This window comes from Eupeodes corollae, chromosome 2 (assembly GCF_945859685.1).
Source record: "Eupeodes corollae chromosome 2, idEupCoro1.1, whole genome shotgun sequence".
Lineage (NCBI taxonomy): Eukaryota > Metazoa > Arthropoda > Insecta > Diptera > Syrphidae > Eupeodes > Eupeodes corollae.
In genome coordinates, this window is record NC_079148.1 from 111,678,723 (window position 1) to 111,695,419 (window position 16,697).

The 16,697-nt window shown below is 33.2% G+C and overlaps 2 protein-coding genes across 14 annotated transcripts in view; one reads left to right on the forward strand and one right to left on the reverse strand.

Annotated features, from left to right (window-relative positions):
* LOC129944471 (potassium voltage-gated channel protein Shab) overlaps nt 1-16,697 on the forward strand; it is a 187,204-nt gene that overhangs the window by 147,068 nt on the left and 23,439 nt on the right. For 8 of the 12 annotated variants that reach the window (XR_008781450.1, XR_008781449.1, XM_056053921.1 and 5 more), the window contains 2 exons: nt 5,179-5,390; nt 5,568-5,867. Coding sequence is in view for 9 of the 12 variants with exons in the window: in XM_056053921.1 (XP_055909896.1) it covers nt 5,179-5,390; nt 5,568-5,867 (512 nt within the window). In the remaining 3 variants the exon portion in view is untranslated. The remainder of the gene's footprint in view (nt 1-5,178; nt 5,391-5,567; nt 5,868-16,697) is intronic. The other 4 variants (XR_008781451.1, XM_056053922.1, XM_056053918.1 and 1 more) reach the window with 2 other exon arrangements.
* Nucleotides 15,020-16,494, reverse strand: LOC129944472 (uncharacterized). Of its 2 annotated transcripts, none has more exons than XM_056053923.1 (3): nt 16,340-16,494; nt 16,125-16,274; nt 15,020-15,862 (listed from the first exon to the last, which is right to left on the reverse strand). In XM_056053923.1, exons 1-3 carry the CDS (start codon nt 16,401-16,403, stop codon nt 15,147-15,149), a joined length of 930 nt encoding a protein of 309 aa, XP_055909898.1. In that variant the 5' UTR covers nt 16,404-16,494; the 3' UTR covers nt 15,020-15,146. The 2 variants fall into 2 exon arrangements, with proteins under 2 accessions (XP_055909898.1, XP_055909899.1); XM_056053924.1 differs by having other exon boundaries at nt 16,125-16,253; nt 16,340-16,490.

A 16,697-nucleotide genomic window follows, 5' to 3' on the forward strand; every position in this document is an offset into this window, starting at 1 on the left:
TTGTTTTGTTACAAATATTAAAATGGTATTAACAAACTAAAAACCAAAAATTAAACGTTGCGTTTGTATTGAATTATAACAAAAATAAAATAATAATTTAAAGCATATTTCAAGGAAATTAATTTAATATAAAAACTAATAAAATATAATGAATTCATTTATTTTCTATATCATTTCCATTTCAATTTTCATTCATCAACTACACTAAATTTTGAAAACGATTAGCGTTTCTTTAGATCTAAAATACTACACAAAAGAATGTCTTTATTGAATCTATACCTATACTTGCCGTATTGTGGACGATTTTTTTTGTTTTCTATCCATTTTTTTTACTATATGTTTAGCTTAGAATTTTTGTAGATATTTTGAAATATTTCATTCAGAATAAAACAAATTTGTAGTTGAATTGTAGATTTGTTACTTCGAGGAGAAACTTGAAAACAATTTTTTTCAAGAATCGTAAGAGAGCTGAGACTTCGTTATTTAGGGACCAGAAATAAGCAAAAGCTTTAAAAAATTAAAAATTGTTTCAAAAATTATTTTTCTAAAAACTAATAGAGAATGTTCTTTTTAACTAAATAATATTTCCTACCTTCTTCCTCGTATCCTTTCTTTTTCAATTTAAGTATACGAAATTTTTCTGTTAACTTCTTTTTTTTCATTCTGTTAAGTTCTGTTTTATTTTTTATAGCAAGTAACAATAATTTAGTTTTAACTAAACACAAATTATGCGAGTTTCGAGGTTCAAAGTTCGAAGTTGAAATTTATCTCAATTTATTTTTTTATCGTTAACTTTCTATGACATCCCTGAGTTTTTCATTTCAATTTTTGCAAGGAAAGATATTTTCTTAGAATGCAATTCTTTTATTTTAAGTCACACGTACTAGCTCTTTATTCAATTGGATTTTATTTTGATATTTAAAATTAAAGTGTTTTACCATACAAACTTTCCATGACCAATCCGTACTTCTGCATTCCATATATAGTACAGCGAGAAATTGCCAACAAAACGATCCGCAGTAGCCAGATTTTTGTATTTAAAAATTATTACAACTGAAAGAAGATGTCTTAGAATAATAATAAACAACACATAAATAGAAGAAAATTTGTGAAAAAGTTATAATTAACTTAACAAAAAAAATTACTAAAATTAAAAAAATGGATAATTTTCAAGAAGAAATGTTAAGAAAACATCTGAAAATTGAAATTCTATTAAAAAAGTTCATTTAACAATTGCTTCAAGGAGGAGGTTTGTTTGTAGACTGCTACATTAACTGTTGAAGCGAGCTTGAAGCTCGCCTCAATTCTTTACATAAATGGACCGAGTTGAAATGAGCTTGATTCGCCTCGATTTAGGTCGGGGTTCAGAGTCGAGTCAAAATAAGCGAAGAAAAACCTGTGTGGAAGAGTTGGTTTTACAGAGAATGCATTATGGTCTGTTTATTTCCACGTTTGTATACAAAAATATAGTTTTGGTTTAGTCAACTGAAAACAAAGAATTGCACATGGAGTAGGTAGAATATTCTTATATGGTGCAAGACTATTCAGTTTTTCATTGTTTAACACGAATCAAACTATTTCACATGCACTTCATAAGAAACATCGAAACACCATTTGCATTTTAGAAAGTGCTGTCAAACTTAATCGTTTTAAAATCTTCTTAAGCGGTGGAAACACCATAAATCTAAACTGAGATAACCCTTTGTTGGAAATATATCAAAGCTTAATTATCTTTTCTATTGTTTTTTCTTGCAAAATAAGCAAAGTTAGTCCATCTTCACTAACAAAACTAAGTAATAACAACAGTAATAGATTGATTTTTGTCCCCAATGGAAAATACATGATTCTAAATGCACAACTCTCCAATGAACACAGCCATCGAGATACAAATGCAATATCAATCGTACCAAAATTTGAGAATGAAATCACATAAGATCCATTCGAGACTCGTATAAATTTCAAAATCCCATCCATTGTAACATTCTACTCTAACTTTTATCGGTGTTATTCATACTACGACACAGGTTGTATATCCTCTTCCAGCTTTAAGGTATTATAATGATATTGGATCATAAGATATTATTTTTCGCGTGGTCTTGAAGAAAAAAGTCTAAAGTCTAACAAGATCTTGGTGACCAATTGTAACTGGTCTTAGTTTTGTTGCTTGTTAGGCATGTCTTGTTGAAAATAAAGAGGTTCACATCAGCACCTTTAAAAAGCCTTTAATTGGTAGCTCAACCAATTCTCCGTGACAGTTGTAGCAGCTTCATTTTCGAATAAGAAAAGACGAAAGCCCAAAAGTCACTCCAAACAGGATTGTAGGAGAGAATTTTGAAGAACTACACAATCAGCAAAGATACAAGTTTTTGATGTCCGACCAGCTTGAGTTGTTTTGCTTCATGACAACTCCAAAGTTCTTTGGTTTTCCTTTCTTACCACTTGCACGACAGTTGAATTTTAACAGTTTTAATTCATTGTTGAAACGATCACAGCTTTAAAAGTGACAGCTGGGAATACATACATCGTATACAATTTCGAACTCGAGATTTTAATCAAACATGCCATAGAGAAGTAGAAGACCGTCCGTCTGAAATTAAGAAATTAAGTTCGTGGGACCCAGTCGTGCATTTTATTTAACATCTCAAGACTACTTAAAATACACTTCTCTACGTTTTTGTAGAATTAAAAAAAAAATCAGAAAAATAGAAATTTGAAGTCAGAATTTTAACCTCGACCTAATAAAAAAGTTTACTTTTTGATTACAACTTTAGCAGTATTTTAAACTTTAACATTAATATGCATATTAGACGTGTCCTATTTTGTATCTATTTCGGCAAATTTTCTAATTGAAATAACATACGATCAATATGTTTCGAAATTTTTCGTTTTTAAGAATTCAAGAAATTTGTATACCTCTTGAATCACTAGAGCAAGTACGAAAAGATGTAAACACTTCAATTCAACTAAATACGCACAACTATTTTTGAAAATACTTTTTAACATTATTTTTTCCCAAATATTGATAGATACTGTGCCACCTGTTGGTGCTGAATAGTTCATTAAGATGTTAAGAAAGGAATTATCCAAAAACAACCATTAGTTTTTGCTTCCCCTTTTTTCTAACTTAAATGCAGACAAATAAACTGTAGGAACTCACTATCTTTAAGCATATTTAATAATGCTTAGACCTCTGTTCAAGCTTTTATTATGCGCGTTTATAAAGCGCGTTTTTATGTTGGAAGGTCAAGTTTATGGCTCAAAAAATGTATTACATAGATTTCCTTAGACCCAGCTGCGGTAAAGTTTAATGTTAAAACCTAAACCTTAACTGTTCCATAACAACTGACAGTTTTCCAAATCACAATACCTCCTTCACAGTTGTGATGAAGCCTACTTTTTTATTTTTCCCACAGAATCATTATTATTGCGGGTTTCTAACCTTTTTTCATGTTTTTCCGAACGAATCATAATTTGTTTTAGAAAGAATAAAATCCATTAAAACTTCAGCCAAATTTATCAGCAGTTGAACGTCCGGTTGGCCCTTAGTCTCTAAACAAACCGAATTAAACACTGCTAAGGCAGTCTTTTTCTAAAAACCTTAGTTCAGGAACTGAATTTCAGTGAAAACGCTAAAATTCTTGAAACGCTCCTAAACAACGACATAATTGTTTTAGTACCTATGTACTTGACTCCAAAAAACGTCTAGTTTTCATATGAAAACTTTGCAAGTAGCCAAAAAAATAGTTTTTGTGACATTTTTTTCTTAACATCTTAAGGAAGTAGTAAGCAATAACAGATGGGGCAAATACCCATCTGTTATTGCCAATACCCGTGGCATGATGGTTTGTGCGTTGGACTGTCATGCAAGGGGTCTTGGGTTCACTCCCTGCCTGTGCAACCTTAATTTAAAAAAAATAATTTTCGCGGGTACTGCCTCTTGCGAGGAATTGACAAATCCTTCAAAAGTATTTATTGTCATGAAAAAGTGCTTTCTCAAACTAGCCGTTCGGATTCGGCATAAAATTGTAAAGTATACGTGTGACTTATTTGAAGATTAAAATTGTATAAAATTACTCAAAACGAAATATTCTAAATTTATTTAAAAATAAATACAAATAATGAGAACAATTACACTGTTTTCAGAAAGTGTTTTTATACTTTTAACATGATAGTCATTCCGGAATATAACTATAACAACTCCTTCCACTTTATGTGTACTATAACCTTAAAGGATTTAATTATTCCGAGCATTTTATACCTCTTTGTATAAATGTTTATAATGAAAACGCATATAAAATGTATAAACCAGCTCTTATAAGCCTATACTTTATATAGTTAATTGTTTATTTAAAATCTACATGTTTTCTCAATCAATTATAATTGTTAAAAACCCCAGCTTCTTTTATGTCAATATTCTCTTCAAACTTTCCAAAGCTTTCAATAAACAAAACTTATATTTCCAACGCAAAACTCAACCCGCTTCGAAACTCATATATTTATCAATTTTCATTAAATGAATTAATCCTTATAACAATAAATGTTGTTCTTTTACTATTTATAAAACTAACTTAACCTTTATACTAACTTATACTTCTCTTTAAAAAAATCCTCTTACTAAATAAAAATCTAAGATGAAACTCTTACGTCTCATTTAACACTGGCTTTCTTCGTCTACGTAAAACTTCGTGTTTGTGACTTATTGTATAAATGTTGTGTACAGTGTTTGAGCTAAAACTTAAAATCAACTTAGATGAAATTTTCTAATTTTAATATTATATTTTTTTCTTCCTTCTTTTTTTTTATATAAACCTAAAAATCCATTACAAAACAATTTAAATAAAAAAAAATCAATAATAATTACGAATGTGCGCAACCACATAAAATTGGCAAAAACCATAAAATCTCCATGGACCATGTCATATCTACAAAACGGCAAAATGTATGTTTGAATTTTAAAATATTCTTTGTTATTTCAATTTTAAATAAATTTAAAAAAAAATAATAACTTTAAAAAACCTTAAAAATACGTTAAAAATAATACCACTCACTTCATATGGCAAAATTTAACAACATTACTCATTTTAACAAACACTTAAATCACTCCACATACACATCATACATAACTGCACTTAACATTCATATACCAAAAAATATATAAACTAAAATGAAAAAAAAAAGAAAAACGAGAAAGTCGTAGCAAATCCATTTCGAATTGGCAACGGCTGACTCAAGCGATACGGCGCTCACCCACAGGGCACAATATTTCGCAAACAGATGGGAACAGCACCGAAGGGGAATCTTCCATGGGCAAAAATCCAGCGACCACAGGACCCGGATGTTACAAGAGCTTCGATCATGTTGCATCTCTTAGGCATTCAAACATGTCACAAGTATGTCGAAAACTGTTAAAAACAGATTAAATTCGTTTTTGAACGATATATATATAAATAAATGTAAACATATTTTAGAAACAAAACCCATAAAGTTTTGAACTTTCACTTCTCATCGACGTGTCCATTTCTTTTTGCATTTTTATTGATTGTCTCTTAAAATTTCCTGAATTTCAGCATCATCGTTCATCAGTACCTGATACAGATGCAGTTCCGCCATATTCAGTAGAGAATCAAAGCCAGAAAACTTCAATGAACGCTATGGAAACTTATCAGCAGCAGCAGCAACAACAACAACAACAGAAACAAAGACAATTACAGCAACTACAGCAGTTACAACTTCTGCAACAGAAAGAAAAAGATCCTGAACAGCAAGCACTTCAACTTGTGGAACCCGGCGGTGCCGGCGCTGCTGGTGTCGTCGGCGAAGACGACCGAACTCTACCTGAAGCAGCCCAAATGATGGTCACTCCAGGGGTAAGTTAAAAAATAGAGGCTTCTCAAAAAATTTGGATAAGTTTTCTTAAAAAATAAAAAACACACAAAAATTATAAGATAAAAATCATTCTAAACAATAATTTAACTCACCATAGTTAGACTGAAAATAAATGTGATTTTCTTATTAACCCTTTAGTTTGGTTTTTAAAGTTTTGTTTTTTCTAAATTGCATTTTTTGTTGTTTTTTTTTCTTCTAGAAATGCTATGCTGTAGAAAAGAAACGTTTTGAACAAAAATTAAACTAACATTTTCCTATTTTTTAAAACAAGAAAAATGTGTGGTCAACGACGATATCGACCCATTTCCGGAATTTTATCGTGTTTAGCGACATTTTCAATACAAAAAGAACACAAATTGTTTAAATATATTCGTAATAGTCAGAAAACCTATTGTCAAATTCAAGCTTAAGTTCAGTTAATAATTTTCAATAATGATCTTAGGCATAAATGGTTTTACGGAACAGCAGTAAGCTTTTGATTTGCGGTTAAAAGATGGAGGAAGCGTTTAATTAATTATTAGATAACTTATCTAACTTACTTACTTAAGGTGGCACTACAGTCCTGTGTGAACTAGGGCCTCACCCAGAAAACTTCTCCACCTAGATCGGTCTCCATTTAAGCGCTCAAAGTTGGGTGAGGTTACTATCCATTTGTTCGCGCCACCTGATTAGCAGTCTTCCCCTACTGCTCTGTCCTGTGGGTGTGTATTCGAAGACTTTCCGGGCTGGAGCCTGCGACCGTAGATCACACGAAAAAATTTTCTCTCAAAACGACCCAAGGTGATTTTATCCGCTTTTGGCATAGTCCATGCTTCTGCACCGTATAGCAGGACGGGGATGATAAGGGTCTTATATAGCGACACTTTGGTCTTTCGAGAGAGGACTTTTCCACTCAATTGCTTTCTTTGCCCAAAGAAACAGCGGTTAGAAAGAGTTATTCTGCGTTTGATCTTAGCGCTGATGTTGTTTTCTGCGTTCAAAGCGGAGCCTGGGTAGACGAAATCCTTGACTACCTCAAAGTAAAGTCTATTTATGGTGACGTTTTGACCAAGACGTCGGTGATGCAGGTCCTTTCTTGACCACAGCATGTACTTTGTTTTGCCCTCATTAACCATTAAACCCAATTTTGCCGCGTCTGCCTCAATACTCACAAAAGCCCCATTGAAGTCACGCTGAGTTCTTCCGATTACATCAATGTCATCAGCATATGCTAGTAATTGGACAAACTTTTGAAAGACAGTGCCCCTAGTGTTGACGTGTGAGCTCTGCACTATTTTTTCAAGTACGACGTTAAAAAAATCGCATGACAGCGCCTTACCTTGTCTTAACCCTTTTTTGACATCGAAAGGTTCTGTTAAGTTGTTTCCAACCTCTTGAGCAGCTTGAATTCTCCATGGTCATCCTAAACAAACGAACTAGTTTAGCAGGGATGCCAAAACTAGACATGTCTCCATACAGCTCGTCTCTGTAGATGCTGTCATATGCGGCCTTGAAATGGATGAAAAGATGGTGGGTGTCGATTTGGTGTTTTTGGGGTTTTTCCAGGGTCTGCCGTAATGTGAATATTTGATCGACTGTGGACTTTCCTGGTCTAAAACCACACTGATAAGGACCTATCAGGTTGTTGACGATGCGCTCTACAAGTTCACATATTACGGCAGAGAATATTTTGTAAGCGATGTTAAGTAGACTATTCCTCTATAGTTGGTCTAGTTTAGAGGGTCTCCTTTTGTCAGGATCGGGCAAACAATACTGAGGTTCCATTCGTCGGGCATGCTTTCTTCCGACCATATCTGACAGATAAGTTGGTGCATGCTCCTAACAAACTTATCTCCAGCTGCTTTAAAGAGCTCGGCATTCAAGCCATCCGCTCCAGCGGATTTATTAGATTTCAGCTTAGATTTGGCAATCTTTACTTCGTCTAAGTCGGGAGGACGGAGGATGATTGTTGGCTTTCGTCGTCTATGTTAAACTTCATTCCAGCTTTTAAACCTCTCAACATCTTCGACCGCACGCTTATTATGCGCTCTCTTTTTGTTGGCTCTCGTCCTTTTATGCAGTGCCACTTCATCAAATCAGGGGTTTCTTGTTTGTGGTTTCTTGAAATTCAGCAGCTTCTTTGGTTTCATTTTAGCATTGTTGCCACTGGTTTTCGATACATTGTGTTGGCGGCAGAGAACTTCGAGAGAGGTTACTTGTAACTCGGTCGTAAAAGGTGATCTCTTGCGATTGTAGCCGTTTGACGTTGTACCTTCTCCCAGTATCTCCCTGTTTTGTTTGGGTCTGGAAACCTGAAATGCTACCTTGGCTACAACGAGGTAGTGGTCCGAGTCGATGTTAGCTCCCCGGAAAGTTCGGACATCCATGATGCTGGAAGCGTGTCTGGGGTCGATCGCAATATGGTCAATCTGGTTGACGGTAGATTGATCTGGGGAACTAATAGTTCCTTTGTTGATGTTGAGGTGTGGAAAACGCGTACTGGCTACCATGACGTTTCGCTCCGCAGCAAAATCTATGAGTCTGAATCCGTTGTCGGAAGTGTTGTCATGCAGGCTGTTTTTCCCGATTAATTATACTTGGTAAACGTTTATTGTAAAATTTGTATTCGAAATATCTCAAAAATAATTCAGTTTTAAGTTTGAGTAATACTCAGCTATCATATAGAGTTAGATGACGTAAGGTGAAATTTTTTAACATTTTTATGTGTCATCTTATAGCTTTTCGTATTTTAAGATAAATCCCTTTTTGTGGATTCAATTTTTATTCATGATGCACTTTGTAACATTAGACTCAAAGAAACGAATCCATTTTTGTTGGACCAAGTTATTGGTCTTTAGAAAATCTGAGGAGAAATGCTAAGAAAATGGACACTAGTTTTGTGCCCTTTCCTATTTTGGTACTCATTTTGCACTTTGTAAACCTACATACATGTTTACAAATACCATTTGGAATCCTAATTCCAATAGTTTTGCGGTCGCAACTGCTGAGGTATGAGCTGGTGCGTTGTCGCTCGGTTTTCAAACGGTCCAATAGCAATGAATAATATTCACTTGTAATGGTTTTACCCTTTTCCAGATAGTCGATGAAGATTATTCCTTGCGAATCCCAAAAGACAGTCGCCATAACCTTCCCAGCCTTCCCCTTAGTAACCCATTGTTTAAATTGCTCTTTGGTCACAGGAGTGTAGTAATGTACCCATGTTTCATCCACAGTGATGAAACGACGCTTAAAGTACAGCGGATTTTTCTGCAACAGCTGCAAACCATTCCTGCAACACTGCAACACTGCACACTATCTCGTTTTTGTTCATTCGTGAGCATTCGCGGCACCCACCTTGCGAGTAGCTTTCTCATGTCCAAATTTTCATAAAAAATATAATGCACCCTTTCACTCGAGATACCCACAGCACTAGCAATCCCACGCACCTTCACTCTTCTGTCATTCATCACCATATCATGGATTTTATCAATGATTTCTGGAGTTGTAACCTCAACAGGGCGTCCAGAACGTTCAGGGTCTGTTGTGCTCATATGGTCACTCCGAACATTTTGAAACCACTTGTAAACTGTTCTACTAGGAGGTGCACAGTCACCATAATGTTTATCAAGCTTCTTATTAGTCTCCTGAGGAGTTTTGCTTTTCATAAAAAAATAAATAAGTTGGGTGGTGCAACAGTCCGTTGAGAACCAGGGCCTAGTGACTTACAACTCTCAACCATTCCTGTGGGCGAGTAATGTTGTCAGAAATGGGGGGGACCTACAGTTTATACGACGTATCCGAGCGGCTAATTTGAGAAAGCACTTTTTCATGACAAGAGTTACACTTGGAGAATTTGTCAATTCCTCGCAAGAGGTAGTTCCCGTTAAAAGATTTTAGATGGCATAGGCAGGTATCGAACCCAAGACCTCTGGCATGACCGTCCAATGCACTCACCATCATGCCACTGGTACTGCTGCTTTTCATAAATTAATGTTTAATCAACACACGAAATTCTTTTTCATTAATTTTGTTGACTTCCTCAATTCAAACGAATGTCAAACACAAACCAATAGACCGACCTGGCTAAAACTTGGTGTGTATTCAAGACATGCTACTATCTGTAAATAACCCCGATATGCACCAGAAGTGCCATCTGTCTGACTTTGCCCGGACTTTTCAAACGACCCTCGTATGTGTCTTTATTTCTGAAAGTATTGTTGCCGTAACTTTAAGAAAATCCTTAGCTTATTTTTTTCCATTTTTCAGAACCCTAATTTAGGGGTTGGCAACATTTTTGAATACTAGTAATATCTAGTATAGTACCACTATAGCTATCGTCACTATATTTATAATGTAGAAGATTAAAAAATAACCACCAAGTTTCTAGCGCTTTAAATAACTTCGTTCGTTGGTAATACAAAAGAAAACATTGTTCCTTCTCCACCCTCGGTTTTAGAAATGTGATTTCAACTTTTATTATATTTTTAAAAAATATATAAAGTTGAACTATTTTAAAATTGACGCAGATGAACAAACATGAACAAGCAATAAATAAATGAACCGATAAACACCCAACTATTATTATTTAAAATATTTAATTTTGAGAGTTAACAACGGAAATGGGGGACTAAATCAACCATTAACATACATAAGTGTTCGAACTTTTGTATTCGAATTCATTGTTTGAGGCTATTACTCTAGGAACAAAAAAAACGAAAAATCATTAAATGGGGGAAAATACTATGATTTTTACATTCTTGTCCTCATTCCCAAAAAAAGGTTCCAAACGTTACCAAGCCGATTATAGAATAAGAAAAAAGTTCTTTAAATTTCGTAACCAACAGAGTGATGATTTGCAGAAGTTCTTATTCAAAGGTTTAGGATAAAAACAAACCCTATTTTTAAATTAAGTCTTTGAATAAGATTATACTTAAAAATTGATCTACAAAGAACAGCTCTAGAATAAACACTAAATTTCCCAAGACCTCAATTTATTTAAGTATTAATATAAGATGTATTTATTATTCAGCATAGCATTTTTAATAAAAGAATTTTAAATTTCAACTTTATTTCAATGGATTGTGTTGTAGCTTAGTGTTGCAAAATTAGTATGTAAAATATTATTTTGTGTTTTTAAAGTGTAATTTATTAACTTATATTACATAAAAAATAATAAATACAAAATCTATAATTGGGTATTGAACATTTTGTTGTTGTGTTGTGTTGTATTGTGTTGTCATACAAAAGCCACTATTATACAAACTTTCATTTCTATTTCATTTTATTTTCAATTTTTTTTATTATTCTTATGTTGTTGAGGGAAAAATTAGGAAAAGATTTAAAGATTTAGTAAAAAAAAATATAATAAAACCCTAACTAAAAAAACGAACTTTAAACAAATTTCAAAACTTTCTATTTATCTTCTTTCTCCGAACAAAAACAAAAAAAAAACAAAAAAAACTTTTTTAGAAATTACGGGGAAGGAGTAAGGAGGTATTATCAACATTAACCAAAAACAAAGCATAATATTTGTTAATAATTTTCGTTTGAATACATTTTTGCAATATTGAAATTTGATACCTTTGAAAAATAAAAAATTTAAAGCCTACAAAAATTACTTACATATTTTTTTAAAGCTAGATTGTTTAAGGCTCTGGCATTAGATTGCTGTAAATATTTTATTTCGTTTGTTTTTTTCTGTTAATTGTTAAAAAAGAAGTATTTTTAATCAATTCGAATTTTGTGACTGTCAAAAAAAAATTCAAAATTTTCTACGTTCACTAATTCACATTATAAATTTCTTGAATTTGCAAGGCAGGATTTTTGAGATACATAATACTTTTCAATATTTGTATTTCGATATAAAATTATTGTGTTGGGGAAGTTTTATTATTTTTAAAAAAATATTTATTTTTCTTCCATTTTTATTGCAATGCTTGCTATCTGAATTTAGTATAGAAATAACATTATATTAATTTTTGGCTGCTGGTATAGCAACAAGAAACATGTATCATTTAGAATCAAAAGTTGGGATTATTTAAACTAATTTCTGAGGCGTACACTTTTAATTTTGGAAATCTACAAGCTATGTATGTACATACATACGTATGTACATAAATTCCTTGAAGAGAAAAAAAAACAAAAAACAAAACTATTACCCTCCTGGAAAACGATCAAGAAACTTCAGAATTTCTACCATTTAGTAATGTAAGGATTCCCAGCAAGCAAATGGAAATATGTCCTGACATTCAAAAAATTTTGTTTAATTTAGTTTCAAAAAGTCAATTTTGAAAAGAGTCCAGACAAAAATCAATTTTGCAAACAAAGAACCATTTTTTGTTTTTTATTTGACATTATTTTTCAAACCCTTAAGTTTTTTTGAAAACCTCAAATGTTGAATGAATATGATATGTATTAGGTTAAGTTTGTATTACAAAAAAAATGTTGGCTTAGTTTGATAAATACAAGTTTAAATGCGGTTTTAAAAGTACGGTCATAAAAGTACAAGATCTTAATTTACCTTTGAGAAAGAAAATAACAAAAAAATATTATAGTTAAGGTAAATACTTATTTTTTTAAATGGATTTAAATAATTTTTAGTAATGTCTGATGCCTCCTGATTTCTAAATTACATCAAGTAACCTGTGCTGTAAGATAATTGAGCGAAATTTGATTGCAGGACTGGCTTAAATTATCTAATTGTCATCCTCTTTCGTAGACTTTTCTTGAAACCCATCCCCACACGTTTTCCATGATTTTCAAGTCAAAAGCATATGAGGGTCAATAGGTTCCCATTTTGCCCCTAAATCCCAGCTTTTGTTGTCTGTGTGGTATTTATTGGTGCATTGCTTTGTTAGAAAGTCCATCGTTGTCTACCAAATAATTCAGAAAACTGCGGAAAAGATCGGTCCATAATCGATTTGTAAGTGATTGCTGTCATTTTAGAGCTATGGAAATTCAACTTCACGGTCCCGTAAAAAGTGTTTGTACCCCATACCATTATACCACCTCTTCTGCTGTGCCTTTTTTCAAGATAGGATTATTCCTTTCTTAAATTATGGAAATAGCAACTGCATATATATCATCAGGTCCGCTCAAATTAATTTTTTTTTTTTTCATCGGAAAAGACGACGGTATTTCTTTTTTAATTTACCCCTAAAAACAACTAATTATGCCTTGTATCTGGAAACAGGACTTCCAAAAATATTTACCAGCACGCTTAAATTACAAACAGACCACATTTCAAAGGTTTTATCCCATTATGATGACCGACTTACAAAACGAATGGCACTTTATGAGCTAAGAAACGAGGACCGGTGGATGTCGAAAGCTCTGGGAAACGCGAACCAATATCGCTTAATCCATCAAATTTGATTCGTTCTAAAGAGGTTTCCTTCAAAATTATACAAGGCTTTGAAAATTTGGAATGTGATGCTCTTATGGAGGAACCTCGAAAATCACAAAGCAGGATTCTTTACTCACAACTGGTCCTGAATCTTATGGAATCAAACTACTTTAATAATTCTCTCCTAATTACAGTCAAATATAGTTAATTTTTAAAACTGTGAAGTCCTTAGCTTAAACGGATCACTGCACAACGTAGTTTAAATCAGTTTTGCACGCTATGTGATCTTTTGCTTCCACTTCATGAGTATATGTCCCGTTTTTGTGCCTACAGAAATGCAACCTTTTGAAAAAAATCTCTGTAGAAACAGTAGAAGTGTTAAACAATTTTGAATGGAAAGCACTCTATTTCTTTTTGAGAATCAAGGAAACCGAATTTGTTTAAATTTATTTAATTTAAATTTTTAATTTTTGTTTATCATTCATACCTAGAAAATTATTTATTTTAAATTGTTAACCGAGCTGACGGCAATGCCATATCTGCAAAATTCATCGAAATTATAAACAATGTACCAAAAGCAAAACGAAACAATAAAAGGATGATTTGCTTACTTATTTTACTTAAGACGTTTCTCATGCGTACAGCATTCAATGGTAGTTTTTTTCTCATTATTTGCTGTCACATATGGTCTGCCTTCTGTAACACCCTTATAGCATTTACCCCAGTTTCTGGCTTGATTTTATGAATGGAAAGCCTTGAATTTGACACAGCTCTCACTATCGCCCGCCTTTTCTGAAATGATGTAGCTTTCTTGACTCATCCTTTTTGGATTTGTTCATACCTCTCTGGATCCTTGAGGAAGTTGCATACAACATTTGAACTTCTTCTAGTTTTGCTGGCTTTAAAACAAATGGTTTTACCAAGATCCCGGTAGGCTTGAATTTAATACTCGTAATAGCTCCCAAGCAATCAGAGTATCCTTGTATCTGATTTAAAACACGCTAATAGCTAAATTTAGATCTTGTCCCTATTCATGTGCCACAAAAAACAGGTATTTTTAAGACCTCCTTCGGAAAAACCGCCATAAAATTTGTATTAATCAACTTAATCCAACAACGCATTTATTCCGAATTTGGGGTTTCCCGAAAAAACTAAGGCTTTGAAAAACAACGTCAAATAAACAGCGAATATGTCTGTCCCTATCCATGTTGCACGAAGTGTATGTCAAATGCTTGAATTACATTTAAAGTGATTTCGAAAAGTATTCGAAGTTATGATATCGATCGAATGATAGAACCCCAATTTAGATTTCATTTCACTCGATTTTGGTAACCTACATAGCTGATACGGTCTCAAAAAAAGGCTTAAACTTATCTGGAAAGTGTTCTGATATTTCTATGCTTTTCTGCAAATTATTTCTAGTTTTTATTTCTATATTTACAAAATTAAGGAAAAAGCCAGATAATTTGGTTTGGAAAAATTGTGTGGTTTTTATTTGTGTTCGCTTTGCAGTTCTTACTCCAATATCGTTAAGTTAAGGCTATACAAGAATAGGAAGAAGCTGTAACTTAAAGAATCGACATAGAACACGCTGTTATTAATATTGTTCAATAATGTAGCAATGTTCTTAGAGATTTGTTTAGTCTATGTTAGCTAAATCCGGTTTTAGTTATTTACTAAATGGAGGAATATTTTCCATACAAAATTAGCATGTTTCTGTATGTTTTCTTTCAATTAAGTTAAAATTAGTTCAAGAAAAATGTATCAACAGGTAATTTTATCCAAATAATTCATAAATGTATTGTGAAATTAATTTATTAAATATATTTTATTTGTTTAATTAAGTATTGAAAACAAAACGAAAATAAATACATTTATGTAAATACAAACAAGAATCTACACCACAACCATTCATACGCACATATTTTTGTTATCATTAATTAAATGAATCATAAGCAAAGTAATCATAATCCAAAAGTCCCTTACCACCACCAATATCCCCTTCACCACCATTAGGAGGTTTATCAACTGCTGGTATCGGAGTAGGTGTTTGATTTTGGGGCAGAGGCTGTTTTAATTGTGACATCAGTCCTTGAACATTTACTAAATTTTTCGGGGAAGCAACTCCATCTTCTACCTGCAACCCAACCATTTGTGAAGATAGTGCATCAACTTTTTGACGTGCAGCAAAAAGTAATTGATCATGTGCAGCTAATTGCATTTGAGCAGTTTGTGCTCGAACTGCAGCAGTTGCAACTTCTTGTTGGGCAGCCTGTAATGCAGATGTTATAACACGAACATTATTTGAGGCTTCTTCTAGGGTCTTCTGGGCAGAATTTGCTACCGCTTGAGCTTTCTTAATTTCATTTACTTCAAGTTGGACTCTTGCTTGTGCAGCATAAATGTGCTGCACAAGAGCATAAAGTTTGGATACTGAAGCACTTGGTGCGCTTTCTGCTTGAACTGTGGTTGCTGGCCCAGCAGCGCCAGCAGCACCAGCAGCACCAGTAGCACCAGTAGCACCAGCAGCACCAGCAGCACCAGCAGCGCCAGTGGCCAAATTATTTTCATTGTTCTTTGATGGATTAGCGGCATTTTGGTTATTCATAGGTCCACTTAGAGAAATATTAGAATTGGTTTTTGATGAAGGAACTGTAAAAATAAAGATTTATTTTAATAACTTTTGTTTTCTCAGAAAACGCCATAAAGTTCAGAAAATGATCTAAATATTAAAAAACCTTTATTAGTGCCACACTCTATTATGTCACACCCGAAGTGGAAAAAGTAGTTCACTTTCTTTTTGTTTTACATATATCTGTTCTATTTCTATGGCTGTGAAACTGAGCCTTACTAATTGTAGGATAGCTAATTTTTCAAAAACACAAAAGAAACTCATCAATTAAACTATACTTACCACACTCTGTGGTTGCTTCGACACTTCTGTGGTAAGCTCCTCCAAACTGTTGTTCTGAATCAAAGGCATGATTTTGAGGAAAGTAATCACCATTCATGATGCCTCCTGTCACCAGCTTCGTCGAGGCTCCTATAAAAATACACAAAATAGCTTTTGGAAACGTCAAACTTTCTTAAATATAATTCCATCAAAACTATTAGAAAACTAAAGGTTACCACAGTATTCAATAAATAGCACTTTTCCTGACATTTGAAACATTCGATTATACAAAATAGACATTTAAAAATAAACTTCAAGGAATTTATGTGTATTTTATTATCAATAACAACTCAATGCCTAGCTCTTTAGATTCTATGACTACTCTAGGTGTTCAAACTTCAAGAGTAAAAATGGAAATAAATAAGCTATCCAAAAGTGCAATCCAATCCAATGCACAGGCATAAACACACTTTCTATACATGTATTATAGCCTTGATCCTTTCTAGCAAAATAATGAATGGAAACCATCTAAAGTGCTCTTCTTATGTGCATAAACTACACAGGCACAATACTCGAAACACCAAGCTTCTGACT

What these genes read in the sequence shown, in the direction of transcription:
- LOC129944472 (XM_056053923.1), bottom strand. Translation starts at nt 16,403, where the DNA reads ATGTCTATTTTGTATAATCGAATGTTTCAAATGTCAGGAAAAGTGCTA. An exon ending in GCTATTTATTGAATACTGTG is followed by an intron (nt 16,275 to 16,339) that starts GTAACCTTTAGT and finishes CGTTTCCAAAAG; the next exon opens with CTATTTTGTGTATTTTTATA. An exon ending in CGAAGCAACCACAGAGTGTG is followed by an intron (nt 15,863 to 16,124) that starts GTAAGTATAGTT and finishes TTATTTTTACAG; the next exon opens with TTCCTTCATCAAAAACCAAT.